Source organism: Fusarium verticillioides, chromosome 6 (assembly GCF_000149555.1).
Source record: "Fusarium verticillioides 7600 chromosome 6, whole genome shotgun sequence".
Classification (NCBI taxonomy): Eukaryota; Fungi; Ascomycota; class Sordariomycetes; order Hypocreales; family Nectriaceae; genus Fusarium; species Fusarium verticillioides.
In genome coordinates, this window is record NC_031680.1 from 2,711,517 (window position 1) to 2,738,294 (window position 26,778).

The window sequence follows — 26,778 nt, forward strand, 5'->3', positions numbered from 1 at the left end:
ACCAGTCAACGTACGAAAAGAAGAAATCACGGTGTTGACTGTTATGACCCATTACGAACTCTCGATTTCGAACTGCAACTTTCACTGCTCGGGGTTTGCATATTGAGATCACAACGAATAAATTGACCCTTGTCCCGACTCATTCACCCCGAAAAGCTCTAACGCTTAACCATAAGTCTGAATTAGCATCTGATTTTCTCGCCGACGCGATCGGGCACGCCATCTTTGCTTTGCGAAAACTTGGAATTATCATCACAAATGAGCCGGTACGTGTATGGCCATGCGGCCCAGGGCTACCAAACCTCGCAGCCCTACGCGTACTCAGCAAACGAACCATATAATCCTACTTTTTATCACAACGACGCAGCTGCGACTCAACCGACTCACGGCCAGGGAGTTGCAGAAGCGTATGAGTATAATCAGACTGCCATTCCAGGTTTAGGAATGAGATATTCGCAGGACACTGCGAACTGGCAACCAACATTACCTCAGAAAATTCCCGATGTTCAGATAGACTCGACTGGTGCCATGACAACGGGTGTGACCACAAAACCCGATTACAACAACGCATCCAGCCATTCGATAACATACAACTCGTGGTCGACTATGGCAATGGATGTGGATACAATGGAAGACGGTGAGCTCAGTGAAGGCGAACTTGAAGATATATATGAACCCAACGGGATAGATGGTCCCGCTGCCGAAAATAATGGCCCCCAGCCGCCAGGTTCTACAGCTGCCAAGCAACACATGACCGAGAACCTGCGAAACAACCACGATGGCGAGAAACGCGCTTCGAACTCAAAGCAGCCCGGTCGCGAACGTTCCGGCTCGTACTCGCCGTACCTCTCTCCCCGTGAAATAGAATCCAACGGCTCGGAAAACGCCAGGTCAAACACGCGTATGTCTAATTGCTTGGTACTTTGTGGTGATGCTAATTCGACCAGATAACTCAAGCATTGCTAATGGCCTTGCAATGACGGAATCAGGAACAGCCATGAAGACTACAAATGCTAATGGAGGCGAGTACAGCTCAAGCCCAAGGCCTGGCACAAGCCATATAGATGCAATTATCTCGGAATATAAGAAAAGGGCTGAAAAGGCTATTTTACACCTCTGGCCACTCAATGTTCGATATCACAACTATATCGAAGAAGGAATTGATCGGGCACTGCTGGATGACCTTTTTGGGGAAATGGGCCTCGACTTGGAGGCCAATACCGAAATCCAAGGAGAAGCAAAACGCCCGTCGATGGCAAAAGTTGCTGAAGTACCAAGTAATGCCCTTGGTCAAGAGAGTGCTTCAACGGCAACAAGCACGGCCGCCGCTGGGCTTAAGGGCGTGGAGCAGACGAAAGACAAGTCAGAAGAACGGAAAGACCGCATTGCTCGTTTATTGGCTGCCAAAGGCTCCAAAGCAACCGCTGGAGACACTGATATCGCTAAGCCTTCACATCCGATGTCATTATTGCCAAGCAACGCGAAAACAGACAAGACTAAGAGTCAATCGGAGAAGTCGAGGCTGATCCAGCAAAAGATGGAGGCATTAATAAAAGCACGGGAGGCAAACGCGAAGGCGGCACCCAAAGCTCATACACCCTCAGAGCCTCACTTACCTCCGCCAGTAACTGAAACCAGCAGGTCGCAAAGTCTTGCGCGTGCTGATTCTGTGAATATTGATGAGCAAACAGAAGCCAACGCTGACATTACGGATCCAGCAACTGCACCTTCTATTCCTGGCTTATTCCTGTCGTCAAACGCACCATCTCCTGTTCCTCATCAGCGCAAACGACCTGTTGCAGCGGAGTTGAACGAGAACTCCACGGCCATTTCCCACAAGCGCCCGTTTGGCCAGACTCGAGAGTCTCGTCCATTCCTAATCGATGTGAGCGACGATGAAGACGACGCTGAGATGGAAATTGATTCTCCTGAGTTACGGCCTTCGTCAATACAGCAGCCTATGACGCCCGGTCCAAGAACAGCGTCTTTCCGTGACCATCCAGCTCTGCCAGACAGTGCGTCACATCGTGCTGCATCCAGTCCAAAGACTGCAGGGACTCCCGCCACAAATGCTAATAGCATGTATGATCTGAAGAGTATGAACAAAAAGATTGAGGATATGAAACGAAAAATTGCCGAGGCCGAGGCTCGTAAGAAGGCCAAACAGTCCGGCAATAATTCACCTTTGCCTCAGTCTGGATCGCCTTCAAAAGAGGGTAGCGTCGACATTCCGACCCCGCCAGCACCTGCTGTAAGGCGTGCTCTATCGACAAATGCTGAAATGGCTCAAGGTAGCCCGGCGTCAAGTGTGCACAATTCTCCACACGCTATTACCAAGTTGCCTAAAGCAAGAGACCAATCAGTGACAGCAAGATCTTCGCTGCGCGCTCGAGTTGCCAGCGAACGCCTGTCTATTGTTGAGGCTCGGCGAAAGGCACAAGCCGAGCAACTCAAGCATCTATACTCCGAAGCCGCTAGACTCGAGAACGAGATTCAGAAGAGCTTGGCTGAAGAAGAGCGGTTGAAGGAAGATGCTGCAGAAAATGAGTTGAACCCGTCAACGCCGAACGAGTCTGAGCTGGAGAATTTCCAGAGGGACGGCTTAGATATGGCGACAAATGGTTAGCATAATTGATTCTGTACGTGTTCTATGCTGATCTTGAATTAGCTCGGAGTGCCTCTCTAGAGACAAACTCGAAAGAAACATTAACTAAACTTGCAGAGAACGAAAAAGTGAAACTCTCTTGCGATGAGGTTGAGCCAGACGCCTCGATGGACGAAGCCTCGAGCATTGAGCCGACTCTTGACAAGGAAATGATAGACGAACCTCCTCAAGGTGAACTGCAAGAGCTTGAGGATCGTAGGACAAAAGAGGCTGCTGTACCCGGTAGCCTCTCTGCATTGGCGACAAGATCTTCCACCACACACGATACAGCCGGCACATCTGGCGATCCTGCCATGAATGGAGCTGAAGAGGCCGAAGAAGATGTGGCAATGGAAGAGGACGATACTTCGAGCGAGGAGGAAGATACCGATGACTACGAGCCAACGCATGTCGGCGTTCGTCTACCAGACCCGCAGTCCCCTGTTTCCCGGCATTCTTCGCCCCCTCATGCACCACTCGATCATGGAGTGCTGGAAACAAGTGATACTGACATGCAGGGCATGGCATCAACAACTCCAATCAATCAACCGATCTCACTCGGGGATGGAGATACGGAATCTGAAACGCATCGAGAAGTAGACAAACTTGGTCTGTTCTGGGTTGCAAAGCTAACTCCTTACAGGCTGAGGTCCAAAAGGCACCGCGAGTTGGTGAGAAAATCGACAAAACCACATTCGTCCCATATGAGACGCCCCTTCAATACTTTAGGGCTTATCGCTTTCATCCTCAGTACAGCGGCTCGGTGGCCGGGGGGTTACGCTCTTTGACCTACAGCAATAAGATCGACGTAGCAAGGGAAGTATGCCCTGATCAGCTTATTGAAGGAGCTTGCCGTAAAGGCAGCGAGTGCCAATTCCAGCATTTCGAAAACATGCAGGTTCCGGGTACGTGCCATCATGATCCACGAACACACAACCATAAACAAGCGAGGGCGCATGCCAGTGGAGGGAACGCTAACATGCCGAGCGGCAATAGATGATCAAATTCTCCTTCAACTTGGTGCTTATGGCAACTGCGAGGCAGATCAACATGATCAGTACGTTGAAGGACTTCGCAAATTGCTTACAGACTTTCGCGAACGCAAGGTGAAGGATTTCGATGCCATCAGCAACGGTATTATCGAGTATCGCGCGAAGTTTCTCGGCGACAAAACGAAAATTCTACCATTGGGTGCTGTCACCCTTTGAAGATGACTCGAAGTTTGCCCTGTCCTTTTGAGACAATAACACTGGCAATGGTTCTTGTCAGAGTGCTAATTCGACCACCATTGCACACTCGGTGGATCGATGATACTCAAGACATGACTTTACACAATGAAGCGTAGTGCTTACGCGACTGCGCCATCATGCAGCTCGTTTCGTTCTGAAACTGATATCCGTATTTGACTCTCCAAAAGATCCGTTCAGCTTACTAGAAAGTCATGGGTTGCATCTGAGTGCCTCCCAGCATGATTGATTTGCTGTGATGGGCAAGATGCAGCTGAAGCGATACAGAAAGATAAGAAAGACCTCGACAGGAAAACAAAGAGTAACATGCTGTATTTTAAAGAGGAGGTAGACGCGTTATCGGAGTACAATAGGTACAGTCGACAAGAGTAAATGGATTGCATCCGTATGAGATGACCAAAATAGCGGGCTGGAGGGTAATTCATTATTATTTGATAAATTTAATTGATTTCAAACACAATGTCTCCTTCGCTGTTATTTCTTGTGAGATCCTGAGTGCTTATTGTCCAGTATTCTGAAGCAGGTCACCGCTGAAGCCTCAATATGATACAATGCAGCAAAAATTGGCCATAATCATGGGTATCAGGATATTCCCTTGTAGAAGCATAATTGAAGACACAATCCGGTCTTGAATGACAGATGACCTAGTAAATTCCATGTACAGTAGTTCTAGTAGACCTTGGACTGGTTTATGTTTGGCACAGTGCCTCTAGGTTAGATTATGGGCTTTCTTGCTCCATGAGGCTAACATATGATATTCTCACAACATTGATTCCACATCATGCAGTGCAATCTCCCTGGTCATGCTCCACTTCAAGTCTTTGTAGTTAGATATCCGCGGCATGAAAGCCAATATAAGGAAATAGAGTAACTCCGAAAATCGGCATTGATGTCTAGGTACTGTAGGAACTGAGTCCATCAATGATGTAATGTCACTCGCCAAGCCTATTTGGGACAAGGCAAAATGACGACTGTGTGACGGAGCGGGGTACAGTTCTTAATGTTACTGTAACCCCACCTCAGTATTGCTAAGCTTCCTAAGACGCTGAGATGTCCCGCAGCTTGCAAGAGCTTGGTGAGAATCGCAAGGGATTGGCTAAGAACTCTGCTAGGCAATTCATTGGATTTCGGGTCCAGGAGTGGGGAAGCACAGCGCATGAAGCGGGAAGGTCGAAGCTGGCGACGGGAGAGGTAGAAAGCTCAAAGCTCGGAGGTCGTGCCGCCTCGGACCCCGATGCTTCCTCAAAAACTCCTCTTTGCTCCCCTCTCCACTTGCATCATCGTTCAATCTTCAACTACCTACTTTCTAACCTAAACTCATTCAACAAAAGAACAAAACCATCAAAATGGTCAAGGCTGGTAAGACTTCCTGTCACCAAGCCACCGCTCCCATACAGGGAGGGTGGCTCTTCTTATAGATGGCATCACCCATGCTCCACGGGTGACAGTGAGGGGCTTCGAGCTGGTTTGAGCGAGTTTCCCAGACCTCCTCGTCCAACGAGATGACGAATTTCACACTCAATGCACCTTGATGGACTTTTGTCTACCCCAAGATGAACATTGAATGATAATCGAAGGTCCCTTGATGGGCTTCAACATGACTCAGCTGTCACTGCTGTGTCCATCAAGGTTGGAGAACTGCTTCGCTCTCAGCGCCACCACCAGTGGGGAGGATGCCATCATGTATCACAACTATACGCATTCAAGGTGGCTAACACGGTCCTTTGCAGTGAGCGTTCTCCGCGGTGACTCCAAGGTCTCCGGCACCGTCATTTTCGAGCAGGAGTCCGAGTCTGCCCCTACCACCATCACCTGGGACATCACCGGTAACGATCCCAACGCCAAACGAGGATTCCACATCCACACCTTCGGTGATAACACCAACGGATGCACCTCCGCTGGCCCTCACTGTGAGTTTGTTCCTGCATGACGCACCGCCGGTTTGTTCGGTTTTACGGAAGGGCCCGTTCCTGCGAAGATCTCCCGTCACAGATCTTCAGCCTTGCTCCTGTTCACAACACGCTAACACGTTTAATGCCAGTCAACCCTCACAACAAGACCCATGGTGCTCCCTCTGACGAGACTCGTCACGTTGGAGACCTCGGAAACCTGGAGACTGATGGCCAGGGAAATGCTAAGGGCTCTGTCACCGACTCCCTCGTCAAGCTGATTGGTCCCCACAGCATCATCGGCGTAAGACGATTTCTGCCCATGTCCAACATTTCACTGACAATGGTATAGCGAACCGTCGTTATCCACGCCGGCACCGACGACCTCGGCAAGGGCGATAACGAGGAGTCCCTCAAGACTGGCAACGCTGGTCCCCGGCCTGCTTGCGGTACGCTTGACTCAACATCTAGTTTATTTACTAGTGCTAATCTTTTGTCAGGTGTCATCGGAATCTCCAACTAAGGAAACCAATAACATGAAACTTTTATTGCTTGGATCAAGAAGCCGTCAGGTAATGAACAGTATGGCGTGGCACCCACTCCGCCTCCATACAAAGAGAAACAAACGAAAATAGTTAAATACAATCAAGCCAAGCCTTATCAGCTAGTGACTTTCGATGCAGAGTGTCAACTCACATACACCTTTGTTCAAGTTGAGCGACATGCTGATTGAAAATGCCCACATTTTGGGACATATGCCGCCATAATAAGAGGGCTCAAGCTCCGAAGATACTCTGGATACATTGAGGAAAGTCAATGGCTCCATCCTGAAGACAGTATCAGACATACTATACCATCTAGACCATGTACCAGAACACACTGTAAGAAGCTTGAATCTGTGACAACTCCGCCTACACGTCCTTGGCATCGTTCCAAAATCTAGAGCTGCTGGGCTCCTAGCCATTTCGGTATAGCTTTACCTAGCTGAAGCTGTCCAAGGAGATAGCTGCCGCTTCCTTTTCTATGGAAGGTAGGTTATGCTGGTACCCCGCGATCATTCACTAGCTGCAGGGACATCCATCCGCCATAAACCCCTGAGTTTGTCCCCACATTCAACCCTTTAGCGGCGAACTTTGCCTTGGGGCCACCTTGCCATAAGGGACCTCACGCGATTGCTACTCCACATTCAATGCTCAGATGAAGCTCTTTCTTTCTTGTCCTCCCCTCTGCTGACCTTCAAACTTCATTATCTGAGCTCAACTTGTTTGCTCAATAAGGCTCGATCTTCTAAGAAGAAACACAAACTCCCTGTTCCTAGGTACGTGTGAGATATCTTCTTAACCCATAGCATCATTGTCATCTGGCGGTGGCGACGCTCAAGGGAGCTTGAAACTCAATTGAAGCTCTGCTTAGCTTGGCCTTTCATTCAGAAACTTCTTGGATCGTGAGAGCTCCCACTGCAACAATCTCCACCGTCTCTTGTCCCTACGTCTGTTTTCCAGTGTTCTTCCTGTGTCCTGTCAAAATCGCTGTTGCACTTGAATTCTCAGCATTCGACTAACATGAGCTTGAATCAAACAGGTCTTTCCGCGTCGTCCTCCTGTATCCGCCACAATGTCCCAAACCTTCCTCGGCCGTGTCAAGAGCGTGCTTAGTGGCGACACGCTGATATTGACAAGCACCAAGAACCCCAACAGTGAACGCACCCTGTCTCTCGCCTATGTCACGGCCCCTCACTTGAAGCGCGAGGGTGACGAGCCTTTCGCCTTCCAGTCTCGCGAGTATCTTCGAGACCTCGTCGTCGGAAAGCTCGTTCAAGCAACTGTTCTGTACACAATCCCTACTTCCGGCCGAGAATTTGGTACTGCCAAACTTCAGCAGGATGGAACCATGCTGCCTGATGAGCTTGTTAAAGCTGGCTGGCTGAAGGTCCGCGAGGATGCTGGTCGGAAGGAGGAGTCGGACGACGTGCTTGACCGCCTTGAGGCACTCCGCCAGCTCGAAAATAAGGCCAAGGCTGAGGACAAGGGACTCCACGTCGGGGTTGGTGGTATTATTGAGGTTCAAAATGATCTCGGTGGCCCTGAGTTCTTGAAGGAGTGGAAAGGCAAGACAGTGGATGGTATTGTTGAGCGAGTTCTTAGTGGCGACCGCGTATTAATGCGGCTCTTGCTCTCCGAGAAGAAGCACGTTCAGCCCATGACCCTGATTGCAGGTATCCGAACGCCTGCCACCGAACGCACACTTCCCTCTACTGGTACCACTCAGCCGGCCGAGGAATATGGAAATGAGGCTAGATCATTTGTTGAGTCAAGGTTGCTCCAGCGTCGGATTAAGGTTGAGATCGTTGGTGCTAGCGCCCAAGGGCAGCTTGTTGCCTCTCTTATCCACCCCGTTGGAAACATCGCCGAGTTTCTACTCCAAGAAGGTCTTGCACGATGCAACGACTTCCATTCTATTATGCTGGGTGAAAAAATGGCGGCTCTCCGCGCTGCTGAGAAGCAGGCGCAATCCAAGAAGCTCCGGCTTCACAAATACCATGTTGCCAAAACTGAGAGCGGAAACCAGGACGCAATTGTATCCAAGGTCATTAGTGCCGATACCATTCTCGTAAGAAACAAGGCCGGAACAACAGAGAAGCGCATCAACATCAGCAGTGTCCGAGGGCCTCGCACTACAGAGCCTTCAGAAAGTCCTTTCCGGGAAGAAGCCAAGGAGTTTCTTCGTCAAAAGCTGATTGGAAAGCATGTGAGGATCAGCATTGATGGTAACAAGCCCGCAACAGAAGGATATGAAGCTCGTGAAGTCGCCACTGTCACCGAAAAGAATACCAATATCAACCTTCTCCTGGTTGAGAACGGATGGGCGTCAGTCATCCGACATCGAAAGGATGACACTGACCGAGCCCCTAATTATGATGACCTTCTCGCTGCCCAAGAGAAGGCTAAAGCGGAGAAGAAGGGCATGTGGTCAGGCAAGCCTCAGAAGGCAAAGCAGTACACCGACCTCTCCGAGAACACACAGAAAGCCAAAATCATGCTGGCTACCCTACAACGACAAAAGAAGGTACCTGCTATTGTCGACTTCTGCAAAGCTGGTTCTAGGTTCACTATCTTGATTCCACGAGAGAATGTAAAACTCACAATGGTTCTGGGTGGAATCCGCGCCCCTCGAGCTCCCAGGGCCGATGGCGAAGGTGGTGAGCCTTTCGGCAAGGAGTCCCTCGATCTTGCCAATCGTCGATGTAACCAGCGCGACTGTGAGGTAGATATCCATGACATGGACAAGGTTGGTGGGTTCATCGGTGACCTTTATATCAACCGAGAAAACTTCGCCAAGGTCTTGGTCGAAGAAGGTCTCGCATCTGTTCACGCTTATTCCGCGGAAAAGTCTGGTAACGCTGCTGAGCTATTTACCGCCGAGAAGAAAGCCAAGGAGGCTCGGAAGAACTTATGGCAGGATTGGGATCCCTCACAGGACGAGGAGTACGAGGAAGAGAACAATGCTGAAGTTGCCCCTGAAACCGAAGTCTCTATCGACAAGAAGCCCACCGACTACCGCGATGTCATCATCACTAATGTTGACGCGAACGGTAAACTCAAGATCCAAGAGATTGGCAAGGGAACAGCCGCTCTTGAGAGCTTGATGAGCGAATTCCGAAGATTCCACCTTGATTCCAAAAACAACAACCCTCTCAAGGATGCTCCAAAGACCGGAGAGTACGTCTCAGCCAAATTCTCTGCTGATGGTCAGTGGTACCGAGCCCGTGTGAGGGCCAATGACCGCAGTGCCAAGAAGTCTGAAGTTGTTTATATCGATTACGGCAACAGTGAGAAGATTCCCTGGTCTAATTTACGAGGACTGGATCAACCCAAATTCGGTGCGCAGAAGTTGAAGGCTCAGGCCGTTGATGCCTCTCTGTCATTTGTGCAACTTCCTACCGGTGCCGACTATTTCTCAGATGCTATCGATTTCATCTACGAACTCACTGAGAATAAGCGACTTGTTGCCAACTTCGACTTTGTTGACAACAAGGAGAACCTGAGCTATATCACATTGTATGACACAGGATCCTCAGGAGAACTTCCCGGACCCAATGACTCTATCAACAAGGAAGTTGTTGCCGGTGGGTACGGCATGGTTCCTAAGAAGCTCAAGGCTTGGGAACGTAGTAAGGCGTTTGAGTCTACCCTTAAGTATCTTAAGGAGGTCGAGAGCCAGGCAAAGGACCAGCGGCTGGGTATGTGGGAGTATGGAGATATCACTGAAGACTAAGCAGCCCCCGGTTTCAAGGTTGGCGCTGGTGATGATTATGGAGCAAAGCTCTTGGTTACAAATATGTTACAAATGGATTTGACAGACGAAGCTTCAAGCACGAAAAATAGGGAAGAGAATGGTGTCCTGGGGTGGTCATGGGGTTTGCAGTCACTATCTATGTACTAGTTACAAGCACCAGAAACAAAAGTCTTTACTGGATGCTTCATGAATGGCAGCTTCTGGGAAATTTCGGGGTTCCGACAGGTGAATAACATCAACACAAGCACTTGCTGCGTGATGAGTGATGAGTGAATTCGACACTAAACAACATTGAGTTTAGCTCATGGCTAAATAAGCATGCTGAGCAATATCAGCCAACCTACGGATACTCCGTAGCCAATGTCAATATTTGTATGTAGTGCCAGAGTTCGATCGATTTTGTTGAAGTACTGCGCTTGTTATTGCATATCAGCTGCATCCATTACATACATTGTATTAGATGCTTCCATTTCGATAGCACCCATCAAATCACTCTTCGCAGCACGTGGAGGTGGTGAGTAAAAGGCTGCATGCGCTCGGCGGGGAGAATCCCGATGGTACCGGAACCCTCGTGTGAGTGAGCACTTCGGAAGACAGTAAACCGACAACATGACGTTACAGTAAACATCAATCACGCCTGGGCCCATAATTCTAATTGCGACTTTCTGCTCAAGTCCGCCGCAACAATGATCTGAGGGCGCGATTTTCGGTGACATGGTGTTCAGAGGGACCAGACACAACAGCGGATAATGCCCAAAAACACTGATACTGAAAATGGCACGGCCCAGTTGCAGGCAAAAGTTGGCGGCTAAATAAGTATGTATGTAGAACTTGCAAACCAGCGTGTTAGCCCCGCTGCTTAACTTCCTTATTACCTTCGTTACCACTGCGCAGTACATCTCCACGGCATTGTTTGTCCATAAGGTGGGTAGGTATGGATGCTGTCGACATCATTGAGGGCCTCGGTGGACTCAGCGAGGTCTCGACGGGCCATTGGAGCAACTGAGCTCCAGGTGGCGGGTGGGGGGTCTGATTGCCCGCCTTGTCCGCTTGGAGTGAGGTGTAGAAACGTTGGGGGTGAGGGGCGGTAGCGATTACCAACCTACCTTAGACGATCGAAGGATACATCGCTTTGCCGATAATGTCAGTACATATGTAACTATCTGAAATACCTACCAGTGATGCATAGAATGACTGATATCAATAGGTTCGTAGCCAAAGTACTAAGATATCCATTGTTGATGAAATGTCATGACGAGATACAGTAAAGGCAAAATCAGCACCACAGAGCACACAGCATTCTTATTCAGATTGCATAGGTAGTCTAGAGTTCCCATCGTTCCTGGCTGGCGCGGCTGTAAATTAGAATCTGTAGGTGAAGCAGCTGAGGTGAGAGCCCCGGTCAAGGCACCGACTTACCCAAGCACGATCCAATCCTTAGGTATGACATTGGATACTAAGATACCTTAGGTAGTGGGGCAGTCGACGTAGCTACTAGGTAGGTAAGGTAGGTATGGGCTCAAACATACAGAGGAGGGGTGAAGTCAGAGAGTCCGAGTAGAGGGTGAGGGGCGAAGACGAATAGAAAAGAAAGCGCCAGTCGTCGTGTGTACGTCAGTTCCCTTCCCGACTCTCGGTGGAATCCCCAATCTTTTTTCTTGTTGTACCCTCGCCTTCCTCTTCTTCCATTCTTCCTCTCTCTTCTTTTCTTTCCATCTCACTTTCTCATCTCTTCAACGAAATTACTCTTGATACGAATCAATACCATTCATCATGTCTTCCTCTCTCGAACAGCTTAAGGCCACCGGCACTGTATGTCACCCCACCATTACCCCTCCAACTCGTTTATGAGTGCGAACAAGAGCGAGCATGGCTTCATGTTTGAGCTTGATAAACAACACCTCTGATTAATTGGGCTCGCCAATTCCTCGCTCTTGGTCTTCCTCGGGACCAGATGTTGCTTTTGCCCTTCCGTAATCATGCCTCTCATGAGAAATTGATGACTGACCATTTGTTTGTTTCCACCTCGATAGACCGTTGTGTCGGACTCTGGTAATTACCGCACCTCATGGACTCGATCAAGTACTTTACTAACTTCTTACTCTTAGGCGACTTTGTCTGTTAGTATACACCCCTATCGTTATGCGCCCCGAGCCCACGACTCCTGCTATCCTAGCCAAGAGTTCCAACTTCACCCATATGACATAAGGAGTCATGATCGCCATGATGTGACATGGCATGATATGTAAGAATGAACAGCAGCTGACATCTCAACAGCCATTGGCAAGTACAAGCCTCAGGATGCCACCACCAACCCTTCTCTCATTCTCGCTGCCTCCAAGAAGGCCGAGTACGCCAAGTTGATCGATGTCGCCATTGACTATGCTAAGCAGAAGGGTGGCCCTATCGACCAGCAGGTCGATGATGCTCTCGACCGTCTTCTTGTCGAGTTTGGCAAGGAGATCCTCAAGATCATTCCCGGCAAGGTCTCAACTGAGGTCGATGCTCGATACTCTTTCGACACCCAGGCTTCCGTCAACAAGGCCCTTCACCTCATTGAGGTAAGCCACCATAGCCACAGGTTACCACTCTAGAATGAAGTGCTAACGTAAATTTAAAGCTTTACGGTGAACAGGGTATTTCCAAGGATCGCATTCTGATCAAGATCGCCGCCACTTGGGAGGGCATCAAGGCTGCTGAGATTCTCCAGCGCGACCACGGCATTAACACCAACCTCACCCTCATGTTCTCTCTTGTCCAAGCTGTTGGTGCTGCCGAGGCCGGTGCCTACCTCATCTCTCCCTTCGTCGGCCGCATTCTTGACTGGTTCAAGGCTTCTACTAAGAAGGAATACTCCAAGGAGGAGGACCCTGGTGTCCAGTCCGTCAAGACCATATTCAACTACTACAAGAAGTACGGTTACAACACCATCGTCATGGGCGCCTCATTCCGAAACACTGGCGAGATCACTGAGCTTGCTGGCTGCGACTACTTGACCATCTCTGTATGTCACATCAAATCTGTGTTGCGAATAGGAACCAAGGACGCTAATATTTTTTACAGCCTAACCTGCTTGAGGACCTCCTGAACTCGAATGAGCCCGTTCCCAAGAAGCTTGATGCTTCCCAGGCTGCTTCTCTAGACATCGAGAAGAAGTCTTACATCAATGATGAGGCTCTCTTCCGCTTTGACTTCAACGAGGACCAGATGGCCGTTGAGAAGCTCCGAGAGGGTATCAGCAAGTTCGCTGCTGATGCTGTTACCCTCAAGAGCATCCTCAAGGAGAAGCTCGCCTAAATCTCCTGCATGGTTGATGATTTAAGAGACAATGTTTAAAAAAGTTAAAAGGGACAGTGTTGACGTGGGAATGCAGGAAGCACTGAAGCTGACTGCGAACAACCAACTATAATTTGTTCACGATCTTTGCTGGGGAGTTGTCGTTGCTTATACCACACATCTTCTATAGTTCATATCCATCAAGTATTCCTCAGCTTAAGGCGAAGTCATTGGCTGTAATTTGCCTCGTGAATGAGGTGCCCATTGAAACAGATAGCGGCTAAATGACGAAAATCGAGGATATGAGCCCAAAGAAAACTAGCAAAATCATCATCCCTCAAACGTCGTGAACCGCAATTTTTTAGTTTACGTGAGAACTCCCGTCTACATATCTTGACAAGAAATGACCCATCATTGTCATTATCATGACCCATAACGCCATCTAACTAGAATGCGTGAAACCGCTTGCCCGAGTATTGACTTAAAACCATCATTGTACAGCATGATATCGTATCGTCGAAATTGTGAGGACCTTACCACCATCCCTTTTTGCACATGACCTGATGAGTTGAGTGTTTCCAGCCGCCTTCTTCCTTCGCCTGGATAACCAGGCCAGTTAGAGCGTTACCCTTGACGCAGCCAGAGTCGAGACCGAAGGTGTACGAGTCCTCTTGATAGCCCATCTTGGCATCGTGGCCGTAGATGACAGAACGGCGGTCAGGTCCTCGTAATTTCCTTTGCTCGCTATTCCATAGGTCGGTCCATCGTTCACCTTCGTGGCCATCTATGGGAATCCATACATCGCGATCAGGGTTTGTGCGTTCGGCGGCGGCTTCATCGGTCGACAGTACGGCACCAGCGGAATCGGCTGGAGCGGGCTCATCGCGGGCAGCGTGAGCATGCGGGTCGGTATCCTCCTCTCCTGGAACAAAACTGCGCTGCTGAAACTTTGCCTGCGTGTCCTCCTGCGCCTTTGCTAGCTCCTTTTGTCGCAGTTTCTCGGCCTGCTTTCGTTTCTTTTCAATTTCCTTCTTACGGAATTCTTCGCGCGGGAACCGCAAGGTGCGCATGTTCATGACAGCCCAGGCGTCTTGTTGAGGGAGTGGGACGCCTGGTACGAGGCCGGCGTGCACAAAGTAGAGGGCCATGGATTCGGCAGATATAATGACCGGTAGGTTTTTCAGCCACGTCATTTGCGCCTCGGAAAGACTGCGGGCTGTCTTCAAGTCCGCCTCTTCGCCCCTGTGCTTGGCAGCATCTTTGGTATCGAGGTAGGCGGCGACGCCCTGTTGAGAGCTGAGGCCGCGCCATGCAAGAACGACGCGATCTTCGTGGTTGCCGCGGACCGCGCTGGCTTTGAGCTCCATAAGACGAGCAACTACCTCGGAAGGCTTGGGGCCTTTGTTAATCATATCGCCCACTGCGATAACGTGGTCTGTCTTGGGGTTGAATTCGATCTTCTTGAGTAGCTTCTCGAAGGGGTCAAGCATGCCGTGGATATCGCCAACCACAACCAACCTCCTTCCATTCTTTGCTGTAGGGACGTATTCGCTGGGTAGATTCCTGATGAGGTCGATACCATCGTAGCGCGGTCTGTTATACATGCCATAAGACATGGGGTTATCGGCTCGAAGAAGTTCGACTTGTGGACGCAAGACTTCGTCCTCGACCTCTACGGGCCCAACTGTTAATGCTGCGAGACGCGAACAGCAATAAAAAATGCTAAATACGAAGAAGAAGGTCGATAGAAGGACGAGTAGACGCCGCTGTGGTGCGGTAATCATGATTGCCATCGTCTGTGGCGGCACGAATGGGAAAGGAGAGATATAGATGCGACGATGCGAACTGAGGATGATAGTGAAGCTATGACGACAACGACAGCGGCGCCAGTTGTAGACCAGACCGCATTACTAAATCTGGCGAGGCGATAGATAAGGTACTTTGATTTGATGTGATGTGATTTGCCTTGACTTGGCCTTGGCACAACTGGACTCGGCGCTGGGCAGGTGAATGAATGAGCGGGTTGAGCTCAGGAGGAAAGGGAAAGGGAGAGATGGCTAATATTGCGACACACAGATGTAACTGAACGTCTCAGGCGGCCGTGGTGAGACCGTTCAAGAAGCGGGAGACAAGGTATGTATGTAGTAAGGTAAAGAAGGTTACCCAATCTACAAGTGGAATGGGGAAATGATAGCAAATAGCACAGACTACCTACGTATTAAACACTGAATGGCCGGCCAAGCCATGGCGAAGCGATTAAACCAAGAAGCCACTAATTTACTGACTCCTACCAACCCAACCACTGCCTTTTTCTTCTTCCTTTCCACAAGGACATGGCCGTTATGCAACGCGTCTGGCGCTGAAGGGAGGGGGGGTTGTTCAAAGTATGACGCAGGATACACACGAGGATAACTTCCCTCTTGGGCCAGATATATCATATGAACTATGCATAATACCTAGGTAGGAGGTAGTCTCGATCAATTCTTGTCACTAATGGGCTTTATTATTTCCTTGTCCAATTGCGTATGCTTTCGGGTTGTGGGGAACATGTCTGTCCCTCCCGACTAAGGTATAATAAATAAATGAGGTGAGGTGAGGTGAGATGCAACCTGGTCCAGGTTGGAAACTTGAAACCTGACACGGGCCATGAACTTTAATTTAGAACGCTAATAAGCATGAATTGACCACTGTTGTCCAAGGCCATTGACGTTGATTGAGTTGGAGGCTGGGTTGGCAATATGACTGGCTAGAAAATACTAAACATATAGTGATTTACCCAGGTGGGGGTTGTAGGATGCATAATACCTACAGTTATTGTACAAATCTTGGTAGTAGAGCAGAACAAATCGTCAGAACGTAAGAATTTCAGCCTTTTTCCCTTTCCTTTCCTTTTCTTTCTGGGTATATCCAAAAGTCTTCGTTCGTCCGTCAATTTCGTTATGCAGAACTGTTTCAGCTCAACCGGTTCAGCTCAGCTTCATCATTGCTTTCTATCATCTTCGGCGTTTTGAGGACCATGGTGGTAGTACCAAATACTACTGGTACGAGTAGATAGTCGTCACCATACCACGCATATCCCATGTCGAAACAGGCTTGATTCGATCAGGCAACGACCTCCATCTCACTTCTTCTGCTGCTCCATTGCCGCCTGTTCTGCCTTCCACTTCTCGTTCTCGACTTCTCTCCAATCTTGAGGAATGGGCTCGTTTCCGTCTGTCTTCTTGACACCGCCCGCAAATGCCGGGCGTCCGGCGTAGAGTTGGTATCCTTGACCCTCCTCGGCCTGTTCCATCGTGCGGTATGCCACGGGCATGTTGCCCCGAAATCTCTTACGCATGTCCACCATGCCACGCTTGCACTCGCCGAAGCCCTTCTTCAGCTGCCGGCACTTGAGCGGGAGGGTGTTGACGAGGGGCTCGCGGAGGCAGTCGGCGGCGCTGTTGCGCTCAACCATGACACAGTCGGATTCTTGGAGACACTGCGCGAGTGCTTCGCCTGGGAAAGCATCGGGTGTTAGAATGATTGATATGCGGGCTGTATGTCAGGGTCAGTGAATAGCTTACGCAGTTCTTTGCATGAGCTGGGCATCTTGGTTGGGAAGGCTTTGGCAATGGCACCACGGCTCAGATCATGTAACTTTAGGGTCAACCCACGATAAGGCTTCAAAAGGGTCGGTCGTTTTGCGGTCGAGATATGATTGGCTGGCTGTGTACCGGGAATAGAACGGAAGCGCTCCAATTTGTAATAACACGGGCAGCATCATACTACGAATAGGCACCTGTTACAGAGCTCTGTAGAGAGAAGTTACGAGGCATTCTACTTAGGCATTGTAGCTGTTTGTTTACCTTCCATGCTCAAGAGTCAAATACACCGTAGTTCATTCGTATCTCCAAAGCCACTGAGGCATCATAAGCCTGCCCAAATTTGGACTTCACATAGCTCCACTGGTCGTTATGAACTTGCCATAATTACCTATACTCTGCGTCCTCCAAAACCACCTGCAATCCTCACGTCGCTTATATTTGGGATTTGAGCCTCAGGCTCCCTTTCATCGATTGCTTGTTCAATTCTTCCCTTTTCAACTTTCACAGCCGCCCATCTCTGCTCCCTTCCCGACCTGGCTCCTGTATGACCTTCCCAGACGCCCAGCTCATCCAACAACACCTCCACAACCCATACCATCTCGATCTCGTCCCCAGGAAGCTGCCTCACTGCTCCCTCAGAATCCTGCCTTGTCTTTGGGACCTTTGTGCATAGTAAATGCAAGTCCAGTAGCTGCGTAAATATCAGGCCAAAGTTCGGTTTCGTGCGCCGGGCACTGTAGCCGTTTAATGGTGGTGGGTTGAAGATAGATCGTAGTGTTGGATCAACTTGGCTTTGCTTCGCTGGTGACGCTGCGGTTGCGAGTGCTGGGCCCGAGGATACTGCTGATGTCGAGTTCAGTAGAAGGATAAGTGGCTTCGATGATAGATTGCGTGAGAGATCGCGGAGGTGTGAGTTCAAAAGCTGAAGCACGGCATGCGCTGCCGACTTCTCGCGGTGAAAGAAGAGACCTGTCAGAAGGGATGAGAAATGCGTAATGACGATAACGTCTGGGTGCCGTTGCGTCTTGTTACACGGCTTCTCTGCCAGTAGCTGTGAAGCTTGATGGATGGGGGAGAAAGCCTCATCATCGTCATCCTGACTATCCTGGATCTCGTCAAACTGATATGTTGTATCATGTTGTCCCATGTTTGCCGCCACTTGGTCCTGCACCGCACCATCCTTCTCTTCAACCACCTCGCAATCCAGATCTGCCAGTGCCTCCCAGAGACCATTCATGTCGAATACACAAGACAGCATGACTTTTTCAAGACATTGTCTGACTTTAATCCTTATAGTATCTTTCGTGCACCGTTTGGCCTCGAGTTCGCACTTCACCGCGTCTCTCAAGCCGGCCAGCATTACGCTTGCAGGCCTGGGAGTGACGAGCAGACCGCTATTAACCGTGCCTTCACAAAGTGAATGTGCAAGTGTCTGGAGACCAAGCTGATGCAGAAAATTAGTCCAACGCTTCGTTCACACAGCCAACGACTTTATCTGATTATTGATCTCACCTGAACCCCTAGCTCTTCATCTTCTGCGCTGATACCCATAACACACCCGCGTTCAAAGCCTCCTAACATGACATCCTCGTCAATTACTTTGCATCCTGTCTTACAGGCTCCCAACAGTGCGATTGCATCGCGCCTTTTCACCTCTTTGTCGACCAGTATTGCTGCAGGAATTGGTTCAAGCTGAAAGTGGGAGCTTGCCTGTGAGGGGGGACTTTGTGGTGGGTTCATGGAGTGAGGTTGTTTGTGGCCTAGTACTATATTTCGTTTGGTGCTATGCAAGGTCCAAGTGCGTTACTGCTCCTCATGGTTTGTTTACATAAGGCACTAGGTAGGCTTCAAGGTAGCCCCAAAGTGACAACAACCGGATCAGCTTAATACTGCCATAATAAGTCATGAATTGCATGCTTTCCTTTGAAGTCTTGCTAAGCATGATATCAGGAGGATTGTAGTACTCAAAGTTGAGAATGATAATATCTCTTGATATGTCTCGGAGGTTGTTAGCCACTTCAAGGTAGAAAAAAGCTTATTGTTTTCACACGATAACATCGCATTTGAATTTATTGATGCCATGATCAGACATCAAGTCCTGATATAAAACATACAAAAAAGGCTTCATAAGAACCTCCCAGATCTCGGTCGGCAGTCCCATGTCATTTCTGGCATCGCAACGACTTGGAGACGACTCAAGCTCATGATGTTCCTGCTAAGCCAGACCTGCCTGGTGTAAATCTCCAAAACAGAGCAAATGACCCGGCCTATGGGCTTGGTTTCCTATAACCCATGCTGCCCGCCCCATCCCAAACTCAACAAAAAGAAGATAATAAATAGAAACTTCATCGGTATCTGGAGAGACCAAATAGACCTTATCTCGTCGCATTTGTATACCGTTTTCTTGAATAATTGTGTACCTGGCCAAGTCTTTCTGCTTGAACCTCTGCAGTATCGTAAAGCAATGGTTCAGATTCTTGTACCGTGCTTGAGGCGTACGCGGCACACCTCTCTGCCTCTCTCGGCGCCGCATTTTCTTGATCTCGTGTTGGCAGACTATTAGCCCGTGAACTTTCATTCGCGTGCTCATTCATATTCTCCGCAAGGCTGTCCTGCCTTGACTGCCATCGCTCCGGACTTCGACTTGAGTCAAGGAGTCGCCCGGCACCTGTCCTCCACTAAACGGCCGTTCCGGGCACACCGGGCCCGTTGCTAGGTATCTCTGGCCGAGGCTTACGCCCCTTTAAGCTCTTCATTCGTCCCATGAGCCCGGTGGGCTTTGCTGGGGCATCGTCCAGGGTTGTAGCCGCATCAGTCGTCGCCCGTCGCTCAAGGACAGCTCCGGCAGAAGGGCGTCGGGCTCCAGGAGGGCTGTTGGATGTCGTTGAGCCATCTCGCGGCCTTGCGCTGAAGCCTTCCTCGCCTTTACCGAATTCTGCAAAGAAGGGATTGTTGTCTGAACCGGTGCTGGCTGCTGTCGGATAGGCATCTGGGGTGATTCTGGAATATTCGCCATTGGGGCGCCCTGACTGACTATAATCGCGGGGGCCCTTGTTAATGTGGCGAATGCGCTGTGCAAGCGACTTCTTGCGCTGTAGACCACCCTCCATATTTTCCTGAGCCTGTTCAGCCTGGTGGCGCTGAATAGCACTTCGCGCAGCGGGGGTCCCTTCCAAGAAGGTTGAGGTGCCCAGGCCAACAGACTCATCTCCATGAACAAGCTGGTCTCGACCTGAGGCATCAAAGATGGCGGGCTCCTTGCTACGGGATTTTGAGGGTGCAGAAAAATCTCTGAAAGCCTCATCTGTGGCATTTCCCATGAGAACTGAATGGTCAGCTCGAGCATTAAGCGGCCCAGCGCCTCCAAGAGAGTTGTTTAGTGAATCTTTGGGGAAGGCTTGCATTGGCGCACGTCTCGCGTTTTGGCGATTTCGGTGGGGGTTCAGGGCGTCGAAAGGTCCATCATGATGGAACACTGTACTGTGTCAGCAACAATCAACTTTAGGAATAGGGAGGGGATGAACGTACGCCCAGTTCCGTAAATACTTGTGGCATCAAGCTGATCAATAATATCCATCTTTCTGCTTGGGCGACTGGTCTTCTCCCTATCTCCCCGCTCCCGACGATCGCGGTCACGGTCGCGGTCGCTTCTATCACCGCGCTCCTTGCCCTCTCCCCGACGCTGTCGTTCGTACTCGCGTCGTCGGGCTGCCTCGATCATTCTTTTCTCCTCCTCTGTGATTGGACGGGCATCAAAATCGACCAAAGAGGACTCAGAATTCCGTCGAGGACGTCGTGGTGGGGCACGTCGTTGCGGTGAACTCTGTTGCGGTCGGGGTCCAGAGCCCTGCATCCTTCGAGCACGAAGAGCTTCTTCCTGGGAACGCGAAGGGCGGTGGCTGCCACCCTCAAGCGGCGGGTTTTCGCCGCCGCGTTTTGGGGGCAGTCCGTTCATCGGTCGGCGAGTCGACTGCTGTCTTGCTCGGTCGTTGGAAGTATCATCGAGAGTCATGGAGTTCTGTTTGATGGCAAGTTAATATCAGTGCAAGAAATCATCGTCGACACCATCGAGAATTAACCATTCTCAACATGTTTGAGACAGGAGAAAGATATCGACTGAAGTACATACAAAAATTTCCTCGGCTGAAAGAGACTTAGAGTCTGAGTGAGACGACATCGCACCCGGTGACCTAAGAGGCTGTGACAATAAATCAACTGGTGGCTGATCGAGAAATGGATTTCGAGATAAAGGTCGTGCTGGGGGGTCGTCGAAGGGAGAGGCGGGTTTGCTGGGGAAAAGAAGGTCGGCACTGGCTGGAGATGGTGCGCGGTTGCGGAAGGGGTTATTAGAAGATAAGTTGAGTGTGAGACCAGGAGATTGGCCAGAACTGGTGTGGTCTGTTTCCAAGAAAACCTATCAGCTGGGTGCCAGATAAACGGGCGCATGCATGCAATGACGACGACAAATGGACCAAGATGAAACAGACAATCTCCTCAGCATGACACAAGATGGATGCCAGCCAAGTGGACCGACCAGCAAGCTTCTGGTGAATTGTTGCGCCAAGTTGACTTGCGATCCATTCAACATTACAGTTGATCCAGTCTCCTTTGTTTACAAGATTCCAAGCGCCAAGCTTTGGCAGCTATCGGACGCGAATCCCGGTGAAAACAGAAGGGGAAACTTTGGGAATGGGGTGGTTGTCGCAGATCACATTAAAGCGAAATCATCAAGGGGCGGGCGCTTACCGGAGTGAAAAGACTGAGTATTAGACATGATTGCAAAGGGGTCAAGCTTGGGCTTGTGTTTCTGATTTGAAGATCCAGGAGAGAATGCGGAGCCAATCGATATAGAGTAGCAGAGGAAACGGCAGCCGTTGCAACGCCAGGTAAAACAATGCGTTACGTGTGTCGTATAAAAGATAAGAATAGAGCCCGGGCTTGCGCAAACAAGGACGAAGGCAACTTCGCCAAGAGGTGAAAGTCAAAGAGCTGGCCGTGGTAAAATACGTAGGTCGGGATGGATTAAATTCCTCTGTCCTGAAAGCTCAGACCCAGCGTCATACCAAGTCAATAAGAGCACGGTACGCCACTCAAACGCGATTCGAATCCCCGTTCTGTCGTTCAACTTTCAACTTTGTTCAGGCACCTGGTGGGTCAATAGCTCTGGGGTGAAGTGGCCTTCGTGGTGCCCGAGGGCCAAGGGCTCGGAAAGGGGCTGGCTGGCCTGAGAAAGTAGTGCGATCGTCTTAGCGGCAGATGCCCCTGGGTTGAAGCTCTTGATGAATTGTTAGGTCCAAGAGGAACGAACTGTTTGAGGCCGAGAGGCTAATTGATGTGGTAGCAGTGCAGATATGGAATGGGTCCTTGCCGAACGTATTTTGCAAGCCAAGTGCCTGAAATCAACAAAATGCTGATGAAGGGTGTTCAATTTGCAGGTGCTTGGTTGAACCACTCGGGGTTGAGTTTGGCGACTCGTCGATAGGCCTGTCAGCGGGGGCAGGTCAATGCTCACGGCTGTCGAACTTGGGCAGGGGCCTTCAGATGCGGGACTGGCAGGGGTCGTTGACCACTGGGTCGTACACGATGTTCCCAGACAAGGGTGGAGGACAATAAGAAGATAAAATCAGGGTCCAGAAAGGATCACTTTTCAAGCAGTGTCGTTAGCTTTTAGTCCTGTAAACAGGATATTCAATTGCTTGCAATTAGAGAGACCAAGTAGCTGTATTTGTTGAGCTGTGATCGACGGTGACAGCGAGCGAAGACGGGCTATTGTTGGTGACAGGTCGCTCCGTCGGCTGGTGGAATCCAGATGTGAATTGGCCTTGAGATTGAGATCAGAGGTTCCGGGGTCAAGCTTCGGAAAGGCTCAGCAGCGATCAGAGGCGAGTGAAGGATAGAAGGTGGACGATGGATACTGCGTGAGCGATATGCTGCCTTAATTCGGTTTTGTTGAAGGGTTTGTTGCGTTGCCAGGGTTCGTGAGGTTCTCGGTGTTGTATAACAGTGGTGCTATGATGAAAGGAATGGGATGCCAATATCTACCTAAGTTGTGTTGGCCGTGTCATTGAATGGGATGACAGAGGAGAAGGAGGAAAGGAAGAAGAAAGGAGCGCTCGAGGCAACTTAGAGCCACAAGCCAGAAAAGTGAACGCTGTGTAGAATTGAGGGTGAAAGAAGATCAAAAACGTTCAATGGAGAGAGAGAAAGATGGAGGCATGAGGAGCCTTCTGAGAAGCTCGGCCGGGTAAGTACGGACCAGAACGAATGGGGAAATCCCAGGTCTAGGCAGGTAGGGCATAAGATACCTAGGTAGGTGGTCAAGGTAGGTACCTAGCTCTACAGTATGTACGTCTGGGCTGCTGAAGCAAGTCGGTGAACGTGGTCAGACGGGGAAAGAATCAGTCGTTTGTACGGGCTGGGGAGAGAGCAACTCAGTGCCAGTCTCGTCAACCTTGGCTGAGCTGAATCGAGCTTGGTCCAGCTTCCGATCTAATTAGCAAAAGTAAGGTAGCGGTACCTACAAGGTCTGACTTGAGCTACGGACATTTGTGCCTGTGGCTGTGATTTAACATTTCCCTGCCCAGTCTTGCATCGTTCAGTTTGAGACTTTACAACAGCCTTATTTCAACGGCACCCGACAACTGCAACGGCTCCTACATACCTAGCTAGGTATCGGCAGTTACCAAAACCTATCCCCATCATCAGCATGTTATAGGTATGTCGAAGCATGGACTGAAAGCATTGAGTTTTAAAAATCTATGTACTTTTTGTAACTTCTAGCTTCATCACCCATGTCCCTAAACTTTCAAGTACCGGGTCCTGATTCGAGAAGGTGGCGGCAGCTGACTTGGATCGTAGACATCAGGCAGGCTTTCACTAGCAAGTTTGACTATGTACCTGGACCCAGAATGTTCGACCTGGCTTATGGATGCCCTGGCTGGCCAAGCCCACATAGGCCTCGTCCAAGCCATGCCGTGTTCTGAGGACACCCAGAACTCCGTCTGATTTACCTGACTCTTGCGTGGGTCCTGTGCATGTCTACGATCGAACAATGGATTTGGAAACTAAGGGATTCACTCACCTACATCAGCATCAGCATCAGCATCAGCATCATTGTATCCCTAGCATTGCTTCCTTACCTTGCCCGGGAAGCTCGCATGTATCCTGACTGCACTGTCATTTCCTAGTGGATGTCGGCCGAACACAAGCCCGGGTCACCCTACCCCTTAAACAATCACTAAGCCTCGCACAGCCAATGACAAGGCCGTCTCTTCTCCACAGGTCGCAAAACGCCATGCCCCTGCCCCTGACGCCAAAGAAGTCAAACTCCACAACTAACAAGAGCCCCGATTATCGATGATGGCTCAAATTTACTTTTCATCAGTCTCCTTTTTCGTCTTCTTTGTCAACTTCAGGGGTGTCTTACCATGCAACCCGGCCGTTGAGATCTTGTATACCAGGCAAGTTGCTCAGTCGAGATATCAGACAATGTCTCGCTAATCCTGATGTCAGTCAAGCCCTTCTGCAGAGCAGCTACACCAAACATAGGCGCCTATTCACAACAAGAGCAGTAAGAGACGCAACACAAAGCCAACGCTCAGAAACCCAGCCTCGTATTCTTTCATTCCACATTTCCTTGACCTTGTCAGTCAAAAGCTTGATCGAGCCCGGTCCAGACTGAACCTGAATAGTAGCATTCTAATTACAATACCCGGACTTGGCTGGTGTCTTGGCTAGGGATCATGACCACGTGCTATATAATGGAGCCACCATCTATCCTACTATATCTGCAACTCGTACCTGGAGTCGCATGAAGAATGCATGGACTGTAAGTTTCCTGTTGCAAGCAAATCTTGAGCAATCTCCCGTCCGAACGGGTGAATGATGCGAACCTCGACGTAGACAGCTGGATCCATCGTGATGACATTTGGTCGCAATCAAGCATGCATGCAGCTCATTCTTTGTGGTGGGACAGCGCCTACAGTAAAAACCTGCGGCCGATCCCAATCATATGAGAAGACGGAACCACTCACTTGCGTAACGCGCAAACGCGACAAAACACTGGACACCATTTCAAATGTAATTCTGTATGATGATCATAAGTTCCTAACTAATGATCTGCCAAGCTAGGTTAATTATTGCAGCCAGACCTGATGTAGTAGTATCGTGACTGTGCTAGTCCATTGCTAGGTACGTAAGGACCCTGATTCCCCCAACCCCACAATCTTCAATTTCGTCATCCGCTATGCGCAAAGACGATAGCTTGCCTAAGGTACCTAGGCTTGCTTCGTCTACATAGAAGGAAGAATTGTACGGGGTACGTTGCTTCGAAGCACATTATCGATAGGTAAAATTACAGTAATTTCCGTTCCGTAATATCCACTCATTCGTCAAACAACAGCTTCAGTCCAGCCGTTGGCGGTAAAACAATGTTGATACTCTCTATACTCGAGCAGTTACTTTTTGCTTTACCAGGGTAGATGCAGTGGTGTAGCTAAATCTTCGCCCAGAACAACCTCAGCAGTCCCAATATCCCCTAATCAAGCAGATAATCATTAGTCAGCACTCCATTGGCATGCCACGGCGCAAATCGTTATGGAAGTTACTCACGAGGTCCTCGCGGTGCCCAGTATTCTCCTGTTTTGCTGATATCAAGACTGTCAATCCAGTTGATGAGACTCGCCGCCGCCTTGTCTGGTGTCACAGCTAGTTGATTAAACTCCTGTTAGCTTCCACAACAGCATATATGTTATATAGTAAGTGCTCGCGAGATCTCACCTCCACCATCATCCCAGAACTTGTCGAACCCTACGCCTTTTGTCATTTCAGTTCGCATAAAGCCTGGGTGCACGATGCTGACAATGATGCCCTGGTCCTTAAGATCCAAGCTAAGCAGCTTACCAACCATGTTGAGAGCCGCCTTACTTGCGTGATGAGCGTAGTTCCCACCCCCTTCCTTTGGATGTCGTAGAGTGATGCTGCCAGATTCAGAAGATACAAGCACCACTTTGGAACCCTTGCGCAAGAGACCTTTGTGGATGAGCTGGTGAACGATAAAGACGGGGGCAATGGAGCTGGTCGTATACATCCGCTGCTCTTCCTCCCACTTCGGACCTTTGTCTAAGCTAAGGTCTTCTGTAGCGAAGTAACCGGCCGTTATGATCTTTCCTTGTTCTTTAGTCTCGTGAAACATCGACTCTTGTCGTAATGCAGCAATTGGAAATGCTACTCACCACCGAGTCGATTGGCTGAGCTGGGTCTAGCAGACTGGCCAGCTTCTGACCAGCGTTAGATTGCATGAGGTCGATATCGGAAAGCCATTTGACTCCTGAGGGTGAATCTTTCGGTCCCTCGGATGATCTGGTTGTACCATAGACGATGTTTTCGCTCTTTTCGGCGTATTTCTTGGTGAGGCTGGCTCCCAAGCCACGAGTAGCTCCTACGATGAGTATGACGGCCATGACGAGGTGAGTGTATCAATTGGATTCCTCTTGTTTGTATAGCGGTCCCAATGGTTGCGGTAGCGGCTGATAGTTTGAAAGTATTGTTTGCGGGGACTGTGTTTACTCTCAAATTTGGTTAACTAGGTCGTAGACAAGACTCCTCTCCTGCGACTAATAAAGTCATCTGAGGTGAGTACTCAAGGCCGTTGATTGCATGCCTATCGACCACGTTGATGATGTCATTCTTAGATAGCGGGGCATGTCGCACTATCTAAGGTTCTTAAGCATCATTCTTGTACCCTCTGTACACGAGGTAAGGTAGGTGCTACTATAAGTAAGGTAATTCTATATCAGTATATACGCCCCTAGATATTTCACGGATATCAATAGAATGATCGA

At 49.6% G+C, this 26,778-nt stretch overlaps 9 protein-coding genes across 24 annotated transcripts; 4 read left to right on the forward strand and 5 right to left on the reverse strand.

Moving 5' to 3' along the window:
* Positions 1-15: 15 nt before the first annotated feature.
* Positions 16-4,351, forward strand: FVEG_14960 (hypothetical protein). 10 transcript variants are annotated; one of them, XM_018903999.1, is made up of 5 exons: positions 16-901; positions 948-2,621; positions 2,669-3,240; positions 3,288-3,549; positions 3,641-4,351. In XM_018903999.1, exons 1-5 carry the CDS (start codon positions 259-261, stop codon positions 3,850-3,852), a joined length of 3,363 nt encoding a protein of 1,120 aa, XP_018745028.1. In that variant the 5' UTR covers positions 16-258; the 3' UTR covers positions 3,853-4,351. The 10 variants fall into 10 exon arrangements, with proteins under 10 accessions (XP_018745028.1, XP_018745036.1, XP_018745034.1 ...); XM_018904007.1 differs by having other exon boundaries at positions 948-2,639; positions 2,723-3,549; XM_018904005.1 differs by having other exon boundaries at positions 948-2,639; positions 2,723-3,240; positions 3,288-4,351.
* Positions 4,352-4,880: 529 nt separating this feature from the next.
* On the forward strand, positions 4,881-6,637 carry FVEG_01940 (copper/zinc superoxide dismutase). Of its 2 annotated transcripts, XM_018888977.1 has the most exons (5): positions 4,881-5,250; positions 5,622-5,801; positions 5,933-6,084; positions 6,133-6,229; positions 6,281-6,637. In XM_018888977.1, exons 1-5 carry the CDS (start codon positions 5,238-5,240, stop codon positions 6,301-6,303), a joined length of 465 nt encoding a protein of 154 aa, XP_018745027.1. In that variant the 5' UTR covers positions 4,881-5,237; the 3' UTR covers positions 6,304-6,637. The 2 variants fall into 2 exon arrangements, with proteins under 2 accessions (XP_018745027.1, XP_018745026.1); XM_018888976.1 differs by having other exon boundaries at positions 5,228-5,801; positions 6,281-6,555.
* Positions 6,638-6,981: 344 nt separating this feature from the next.
* On the forward strand, positions 6,982-10,413 carry FVEG_01939 (hypothetical protein). The gene is made up of 2 exons (XM_018888975.1): positions 6,982-7,098; positions 7,362-10,413. Exon 2 carries the CDS (start codon positions 7,395-7,397, stop codon positions 10,053-10,055), a length of 2,661 nt encoding a protein of 886 aa, XP_018745025.1. The 5' UTR covers positions 6,982-7,098; positions 7,362-7,394; the 3' UTR covers positions 10,056-10,413.
* A 1,186-nt stretch (positions 10,414-11,599) lies between these two features.
* Positions 11,600-15,891, forward strand: FVEG_01938 (transaldolase). 2 transcript variants are annotated; one of them, XM_018888974.1, is made up of 7 exons: positions 11,614-11,888; positions 12,110-12,128; positions 12,185-12,196; positions 12,354-12,637; positions 12,697-13,080; positions 13,140-13,876; positions 13,935-15,634. In XM_018888974.1, the coding sequence occupies exons 1-6, from the start codon at positions 11,850-11,852 to the stop codon at positions 13,371-13,373; spliced, it is 972 nt and encodes a 323-aa protein (XP_018745023.1). In that variant the 5' UTR covers positions 11,614-11,849; the 3' UTR covers positions 13,374-13,876; positions 13,935-15,634. The 2 variants fall into 2 exon arrangements, with proteins under 2 accessions (XP_018745022.1, XP_018745023.1); XM_018888973.1 differs by having other exon boundaries at positions 11,600-11,888; positions 13,140-15,891.
* Positions 13,886-15,145, reverse strand: FVEG_01937 (hypothetical protein; the record flags this gene model as incomplete). The annotated part of the gene is made up of 1 exon (XM_018888972.1): positions 13,886-15,145. The coding sequence occupies one exon, from the start codon at positions 15,143-15,145 to the stop codon at positions 13,886-13,888; it is 1,260 nt and encodes a 419-aa protein (XP_018745024.1).
* A 550-nt stretch (positions 15,892-16,441) lies between the features above and the next one.
* On the reverse strand, positions 16,442-16,987 carry FVEG_01936 (hypothetical protein). Its single transcript, XM_018888971.1, has 2 exons — positions 16,916-16,987; positions 16,442-16,847 (listed from the first exon to the last, which is right to left on the reverse strand). Exons 1-2 carry the CDS (start codon positions 16,938-16,940, stop codon positions 16,474-16,476), a joined length of 399 nt encoding a protein of 132 aa, XP_018745021.1. The 5' UTR covers positions 16,941-16,987; the 3' UTR covers positions 16,442-16,473.
* A 161-nt stretch (positions 16,988-17,148) lies between these two features.
* FVEG_01935 (hypothetical protein) lies at positions 17,149-18,726 on the reverse strand. The gene is made up of 2 exons (XM_018888970.1): positions 18,449-18,726; positions 17,149-18,380 (listed from the first exon to the last, which is right to left on the reverse strand). Exons 1-2 carry the CDS (start codon positions 18,674-18,676, stop codon positions 17,325-17,327), a joined length of 1,284 nt encoding a protein of 427 aa, XP_018745020.1. The 5' UTR covers positions 18,677-18,726; the 3' UTR covers positions 17,149-17,324.
* A 211-nt stretch (positions 18,727-18,937) lies between these two features.
* Positions 18,938-23,341, reverse strand: FVEG_01934 (hypothetical protein). Of its 3 annotated transcripts, XM_018888968.1 has the most exons (5): positions 22,637-23,341; positions 21,683-22,579; positions 21,066-21,334; positions 20,465-20,954; positions 18,938-20,411 (listed from the first exon to the last, which is right to left on the reverse strand). In XM_018888968.1, the coding sequence occupies exons 2-5, from the start codon at positions 21,708-21,710 to the stop codon at positions 19,615-19,617; spliced, it is 1,584 nt and encodes a 527-aa protein (XP_018745018.1). In that variant the 5' UTR covers positions 21,711-22,579; positions 22,637-23,341; the 3' UTR covers positions 18,938-19,614. The 3 variants fall into 3 exon arrangements, with proteins under 3 accessions (XP_018745018.1, XP_018745019.1, XP_018745017.1); XM_018888969.1 differs by having other exon boundaries at positions 21,066-22,579; XM_018888967.1 differs by having other exon boundaries at positions 21,683-23,341.
* A 1,654-nt stretch (positions 23,342-24,995) lies between these two features.
* Positions 24,996-26,599, reverse strand: FVEG_01933 (3-oxoacyl-[acyl-carrier protein] reductase). Of its 3 annotated transcripts, XM_018888964.1 has the most exons (4): positions 26,170-26,599; positions 25,715-26,099; positions 25,547-25,642; positions 24,996-25,472 (listed from the first exon to the last, which is right to left on the reverse strand). In XM_018888964.1, the coding sequence occupies exons 1-4, from the start codon at positions 26,395-26,397 to the stop codon at positions 25,405-25,407; spliced, it is 777 nt and encodes a 258-aa protein (XP_018745014.1). In that variant the 5' UTR covers positions 26,398-26,599; the 3' UTR covers positions 24,996-25,404. The 3 variants fall into 3 exon arrangements, with proteins under 3 accessions (XP_018745014.1, XP_018745015.1, XP_018745016.1); XM_018888965.1 differs by having other exon boundaries at positions 25,547-26,099; XM_018888966.1 differs by having other exon boundaries at positions 25,715-26,599.
* Between the last annotated feature and the right edge of the window lie 179 nt (positions 26,600-26,778).